At 40.5% G+C, this 7,819-nt stretch overlaps 1 protein-coding gene across 1 annotated transcript; it reads right to left on the reverse strand.

Moving 5' to 3' along the window:
- Positions 1-5,236: 5,236 nt before the first annotated feature.
- On the reverse strand, positions 5,237-6,630 carry LOC576351 (tyramine receptor 1-like). Its single transcript, XM_776666.2, has 2 exons — positions 5,568-6,630; positions 5,237-5,343 (listed from the first exon to the last, which is right to left on the reverse strand). Exons 1-2 carry the CDS (start codon positions 6,628-6,630, stop codon positions 5,237-5,239), a joined length of 1,170 nt encoding a protein of 389 aa, XP_781759.2.
- Between the last annotated feature and the right edge of the window lie 1,189 nt (positions 6,631-7,819).

Consider the following 7,819-nt stretch of genomic DNA (forward strand, 5'->3'; position numbering starts at 1 on the left):
CAACAAAACTGCATAATAATCAGCAATCTCATTCCCCTAGCTATGGATTGTTTTTATAAGAATATTGTTTACACAGTTAGCACCTGAATCATTCATAACCTTACTAAATTCTGTAACTTTCTAAGTTTGTGAAAAATGTTTTTGTCCCGATTTATGTTTTTTTTGAGAATGTGACATAAATAACATCTTACAAGTCTAAAAGTATTTAACAAAGGCCCTAATTCACCTTCCATTCTTGTAGCTGTTTAGGATTATTTCATGAATATTACACCGTGATAATCACTAGCCTATGTCTGAAATTTTGGTCCATTAATCAGACATAATTATGAACTCAAATAATCACATTAGTTTACTTGTGAAAAAATAAATCCGGACCATTTTTCCGCCGGACACGAGTTAAACCTGTATTAGTGGCCACGTCTATATAAAAACACATACGTCACCTATATTGCCTCTCCTTAGAAGGGAAAGTAGAACCCGTCTATAGTAGCCATTCGTGTTTCCCTTGGATGGCATTAAAGGAATCGTTTAACAATGTTAGATCTGAGATGCATGGCCCTACGCGCGTGCTACCAGTGTCTGTGATTATGGTGTAATATTGAAGCCCTAATAAAAGATCGCGCTTCAAAATGATCAAGAAGTGCCTCAAAAAAGTAAAAAATCTTTGAGTGACCGGTTTTACCATACTCGTTCTTTCCCAATAGACTGCAGTGTTATGAAAATCGTTTGGCAAACGCAAAATTTGGTTTCGATTTCCAATCATGAATATCTTGATAATCAGACAGGCGATCGGCTTGTAAAATTCATGGAGTTCCTGACCAGGCGCGGATCCAGGATTTCTCAGGGGAAGGGGCCCATTTTTTGAGGGGGGGGGGGGCATCCTCCCAAAAAGCTTAAAAATTACGTGTTTTTACACGTTTTTTTTCCCGGGGGGGGGGGGGCCGGGCCCCTCGCCCCCCCCTGGATCCGCCACTGTTTCTGACTGACCTAAAGGTTTATAATTATCATTTCAGCATGAGCTAAATCAAGGATTTTGTTTCAGAATCTGAGACAAAGTTACCGGATCCCTTTAATAGAATTATAGGGCTTCCATGTTTGACTGTAATATGTCGGAGTACCTGCTCAAGTTATACATTAGCTTTTCACTTTTCAGGGTTTGTCAAAAAGGGTTTCTCATTTTCCTAAGTGAACAGCAATGCCATGGAGATGTTGACACGGCATGCCAAAAAGGCTACTCGATGCGAGACAAGCTTATGCAAGACCGCGAAACTCTTTGCAAGGCGGCAAAAGCGTGGCAAAGATTTGATTAAGAATTAGTAAAGATGCAACACCCTCAACTAATTGCTTGGTCAACAGAAACTCTCCGGATCGCGGCGTTTTCTTTGCAGCTCATCTGAAGAAAAACGTTAGCGATAAGGTTGTTTAAATTCACCCACCTTTCCGTCCCTTATCGCCCGATAAAGCTTAGGAAATCGTTCTTAGAAAGTTTCTATTTTTATCAAAACTATTTGCAAGGTGTGAGTGGTGCTCTGGATCTGTTTGAACGCTGACGAGCTAAAACAATCACACTACAGCCATAGTAAAATTAGTATTGCATCGAATTACCGCACTTTGCAAGATGATAATTTCAAGATGATTGTCATTGGTTTCACGCATAATATGTACCAGACTTCAATGTAAAAATTGAATGGTTTTATGCAATGTTGTCGATTGGTGGGGGGGGGGGGGCAGGGGGGGGGGGGGTTAATGAGTATTGCGAGCAGGCGCGATAGCTCAGTTGGTAGAGCAGTGGTCTCGTAATCCGGTGACCCGGGTTCGAAACCTAGTCGATGCGTTAGTGCCCTTTGGTAAGGCCTTAATCCTCATCACCAGGTCCCTCGGAAAAGGACCTAAAACAGTCGGTCCTCTGGTTGTTTATTTAGCAGTCAGGTATACAAGCACACACTCTAACCTCGAGTTCTTATCTATTTTCAATACCATGGACTCGTGTGAACAGAAAATATTGATAAGCAAAATTGTGTTCGTTTTACATCGGTGTGTTGAAAGCATCTTTTCAATATATTTTTCTTTTTCCCCTCCAACATCATCATAAACATTGAGCAGCACAAATGATAAAATATTACTTTTGTATATTCTGAAACACAATATAAAAAACTTTGAAAAATCAACATAATAGTGCAAATTTAATAGCCTTGTGCATCATTGACAAATTACATAACCCGACGAGATTGCTTTAGACATAGTGGTATTGATTGAAATTGCTCTGCGGTTGATTTAATGACTGTCTTTGCGATTGTATTCCGGGTTAGATTTAAAATAGTCACATTATGTCCCCTTGAAACAACAAAAAATGTTTTTTTCTCACTATGATAAGGCCTACAAAAAAGATGGTGTATTGCCCTTTAGGTGCCAAAATATGGGTCGGTCGGCCGGAAATATTTTTATTACTTTTTTTTTCTTCGCCCTCTTTGGGGTGATATTTCTGCTGATCCGTTGCATGTAAGTCTTGATCGCTGATAAGAATTCTCCCCTCCAAATGCTTTAATACATAATAAACATTTTTTTCTTCTAAAAAACGGCAAATAATTTATATTTATTTAAAAGCCGACCGTAGATTTCAAGATTTTGGGGTCGGTCGCAAAGGATAATACAACATCGTTTTATGTACGCCTAATGTTGGAAGAGAATGCACTTTGAGTAATTTTGCTACAAACAAATTTCAGGTGGAAGAATAATCCAATGTAAGCAATCACACATCCTGACTGCATTGTCAGTGAAAGATAGATTCCCATAATCAAGGGGGGGGGGGGTCATTTGTTTTCTTTTATCATGATTATTATGAAACTTTCAGTTATTATTATTTTTATTTATATCTATAGCCGACTTTCTGCGAAGGGTTAATTTCCTTTTGGATAATTTTTGTTTTGGATAAACATTGATTTTTTTTTTTACTCATACTGTACATTCCTGAAATTATACCTTCAAAGTGATTTCTAACCAATATAAAATCCTACTGTAATAGAATACTCCTAAGGGAAATTGAAATTGAAATCTGAGAGAAAATTGTAAAATATATGTGGCTATTATTTCCCATTGCTGTGCACATGAAAGGTCATAACCAAAAGCACACTTAAGACAGGAAACAGTTACGACAAGCTCGCCCAAAAAACACTGGAAATTTATTGCATTGGCGGTATAAAGAAGGGAACAATAGAGACCAAATGTAATATTAAATCCTTTAATGAAAACTCATAAAAAGTAGGCATTCAATATTTCTTAAATGGCGGTGCAACATTAATAACATTCATGCATAAAGATATCGAGTGTTCTCGTAAATAACCGGGTTGCTAAGTTACAACATTAACGCGTGTGAGTATAATGAAGTGAGAAAAGAAAAATCGAGATCATTAATTTCATGTAATAGCAGAACATTTCGTCAAACATTGTGAAGAACATTTCGATCAACAAAGTAAATGTAACATTTGTTTTTTACGAGGAGATGATTGAACTACTTACACTTCGAGTTATTAGAATAACTTTGATTTTCCTGGGCTCATATAAGTAATAGTTTCTAGGCCTGCTTTAATCATCTGTTCCTGACACAGCCAGTGACTGGCAGAGTTAGAATCGGCTCTACACTTTGTGAAATTTAGTTTAACGTGTCAAATTAGACACTTAAAGGTACTATGTCCCATTTGCAGGCCCAAAAAATGAAAAGTATAATTCCAACGGCATTTGAAAGATAATACTAATTTAGAACTTCCCTAAAAAAGGTGGGGCTTGAAAATGTCTTCAAGTGGGAAAATAACGACTATTAGTTGTCAAATCGACTTAGGAGCTATAGAGCCAATAAGTAATAGTCTTGATTTTCAGACCACAGTACCGAATTGTCATACGTTTTATGATGCGCAAAGATTCAATCAGTTTAATTCTGGCCATCTCAAGAAGTGAGTTATTGATTTAGACAAATGCTCATGTACCCTTTACAGCTCATTTTATGTATGTTATTACCAAAGAAGAAAAAAAAGCCAGTTAGTCACTCAATAGTGTCTGACAATGAAGTCTAGCAAGTAAACGGGTTACCTTGCATAATTTGAATATTAGGACACTGCTAACGTTTAAATTACACAGATAGGACATACATGACATATTCATAATTCCTGCAAAGTTCTACAGAATTTGAGGTTGGCTGCAAAAGGGACATAGTACCTTTAATATGGGGGAGATTTATCATGTTAGCTTGCTAGTATCTAGTCAAGTGTTTTTTGTTTAATGATTGTGACTGAAGAGGCCTAGGCAGAGGGTGGCATTAATTATCAATCGACATTATTGCTCCGTGCTTTATTTCATCAAAGGATTATTTGATGAACTTCTGGCCAAAGGCACTGAACCCGATTTTGATCTTTCTACGAAGTACAATTTACATAACGCCTATGATTAATATCGATCGAGTGATGACGGTCATTACTGGCACGACGGCCACCGCCACCATCAGTTAAACCACATCAACCACCTAACCACTACCACCACTGCCGCTACCATCACTCTTACTACTACCACCTCCACCACCGCCACTACCACCAACGACAGCAACAACACCCCCCTCCCTAAATGATGGCAGCTATCACTACCATCACCACCACCAACCACACACCACCAACACCATCGCCGCCACCATTAGATAAACCATCATAATCACCACCACCATCACCCTGACTACCACCACCACCACCACCACAACCACCACCACAGCCAACAACAAAAAAGAACCCAAATCACAACCACCCACTCTAGTTATCACCACCATCACCATCACCATCATTATTACTAGACCTATCACTAGTAATATCACAAAATACCACCAGCATCACTTTTTGCCATCATGAGCTCTTCAGATTCTAAATTTTCAACGCAAAAATTACACATTTGTAGTGAAAATAACTGAAATTACATAATCGGGCACCTCCTAGCCGAATAATGATATTTGGCATCCAATTTGAGGATATCTGTTTGAATTTGAGTTGGTGGTTGCCCAAATAACGGAATGTTAAAAATCCCGATGGAGGCTACAGCCCCCTACCAACAACACCACCAGTCATCTCCACTATCACCACCACTACTATCATCACTACCAAAATACCACCACCACCACTGCATTTATTGCGATAGCAAAGTTAAAATTTGTCTTGTCCTCATGTTTTATTTCGTGTACAACGAAGAGGTTTGAGGTTCATATCTACTGTAGATTAAAATCCCATTTCAACCTCTGTCCATAATGATGCTTCTTCGGCTTCACAGATTTGTCTTTCAGCAGCACCAAGCTATCGAGTGTCTTGCAGAATACTGAGTATAAAACCGATATAAAGAGTCACATAGATGTCAAATATTTCCAGCGATCATTATCTACGTCTTTAAAGAACACATAAAACAGTAAAGCACAGGTAGTATTTTAAGTATATATAGACCTACCATGCAATGTGTTTAAAATTGCCTGTCTGAATTCCTTGTTAAAGATAAATGGTGGAATATTGTAAAGCACCAGTGGTAGTTGAACTATCCTAATTTACAGCGCAGTATTTTCCCGAAAGCCTGTCTGAATTCCTTGTTGAATATGGTATAGATGATCGGGTTGGCAGCACTATTCGCATAACCCATAAAAGTCAAAACCTGGAGCGGGAATGATTGAGGATCGCAGGAGGTGCAGACAGAAGCCACCGAAATGGCCACAAAGAAAGGCATCCAACAGACGGTGAAGACTCCTATCACTATGGCAACCGTGCGAGCAGCTTTTCTTTCCCGCCTAACGGAGATCTTGTTGGTGATGGGTTTACCAAACTCTGGCTGCTGTACACCGCTTGGAGTCGGTCTTGCAGCTACCGAGACTGCGTCGTCATTGATTCGGCTATCACAAGCTTTCGTTACAGCTAGTGATGTTGGCCTCTTGACAGCGCTCTGCTGTCTACGGGTCGGATCACTTCCGGTGCCTTCTGAAGCGGTTCCGGGACCTTGGCCCACGCGCGTTGCGAGTTTCTTGGCAATTCCGAAGATGCGCGTATGCGTATAGAGCACTACGGCCAGAGGCAGGAAGAATCCTATTGTGGTTGCAGGGATGATGAAGTACGGATTGAGCTGGAGGTAACACATGCCGTCATGGAATGCGGCAAAATAGAACGGAGGGACGCCGACCAGAAGCGAAAGCAACCAGGCCGCGGCGATTTGCTTGTAAGCCATCCGGTTGGTGCGCTTCAGAGAGTACTTCAGCGGGTTCTTGATAGAGCGGTACCGGTCGATGGAAATCGCTGCCAGATTGAAGATAGAGATGGTCACGAAGAGGACATCCCCTGCAATCCAGAACCTGCAGAGGATCTCCCCAAGGTACCATGCCTTGTAGTAGGCTTCCTGGACCGAGAAGGGCAAGATTACCAGAGATACGGTGAAATCGGCTGTTGCAAGCGACAGTACGAACTGGTTGGATACTGTCCTCAAGGTATGAAACGTTCCAATGGCAACGAAGACCATGCCATTACCAATGATGCCAGTTATCATGATGATAACGTAAATGGTTACCTTGGTAGCCGTTCCTGCTGTCATCAGGATATCCGTATCCGTGGAATTGATAGGTTTTTCCATTGTAAGATGCTCAGTATATTTAAGAAAATTAATGCCAACTAATCTTTTTTTAAAGGTCTTAGATAAAAACCAAAACCATTTACGATTAAACAGATTACGATGTCAACTCTGACTACAAAAGGGGCGTGAAAGCATTGTCGAACAATGAAAGATGCCGATATATATTCCATCTGAAATCAAAGGTCTACGATTGATTCCTTTTAATCAAAATAATCCACTTTTTGCCTTTGCATGTTGGAGACAAATCAAATTATTTGTTCGGAGCAGATAACCGATTACTCTCCACGTTAAAGAGTGCTACATGTCACTGAATCATCTCAACATTATCGAGTTATTGAATAAGCGTCTAAAATTCGTAATCCTGAGAGTTTCTAGGATATGTAACTGTCAACCTTTCAGCTCAAGCATGGAGAAGAGATGGATATTACTCCGAAGAGATATCTGTCATTTATCATTTTTATCCACAAGCAAGAACGAAGAAATAGGATGGCTGTGATTGTCCGTAAAAATGAACACACCTTTATGAGTTTGTTATTATATCTGCCAAAGTTTGGCTAAAATTGTTTCACCTTGCGAACGATTTTTAAAATATAATTTTGACCCAAGCTATGATGAAACTGCACAGTGTCTTTTCCGCTTGGCCAAATGAAAGCGCATCAAAACTCTTCAAACGTTAACGATCGAAATATTGAGACTGCTCGTGAAATGACGCACAATCGTATGCGCATGCATGTGCACAGATCAGAGTATATCGTCTTAATGTCTATTAAAGTGGCTGGAGAAGTGTGTGTGTGTGCGTGTGTGTGGTGGTGTGTGTGTGCGTGTGTGTGTGTGTGTGTGTGTGTGTGGAGGGGGGGGGGTAAGTAATGTGATGAGTAGTGGAGTAGCCCGTGTCTCCAGTCATTGAGGGGACACTGACTGTCGTTAGAGGAGGGTGTGTGTGCGTGTGTGTGTGTGTGTGTGTGTGAGGGGGGGGGGAGGGGGGGGGGGGGAGAGGGGTCGTGGTTCTCATACCACGACGATAGCATGAGTGCGACAAAGCAAATCGACCGGTAGGGTACCTGTACAAAATATTTCTTTTCCCTTTTCCTTTCGATTGGGGCACGTCTACTTTGACGCCGCTACATTAGTTATCGATCAGGCGTGTAAGCAGCTACCACTGTCTATATCCCTCTCCCTCCCCTTTCTG

The sequence above is a fragment of the Strongylocentrotus purpuratus genome, unplaced genomic scaffold, assembly GCF_000002235.5.
Source record: "Strongylocentrotus purpuratus isolate Spur 01 unplaced genomic scaffold, Spur_5.0 spur5_scaffold_15, whole genome shotgun sequence".
NCBI classification, from domain to species: domain Eukaryota; kingdom Metazoa; phylum Echinodermata; class Echinoidea; order Camarodonta; family Strongylocentrotidae; genus Strongylocentrotus; species Strongylocentrotus purpuratus.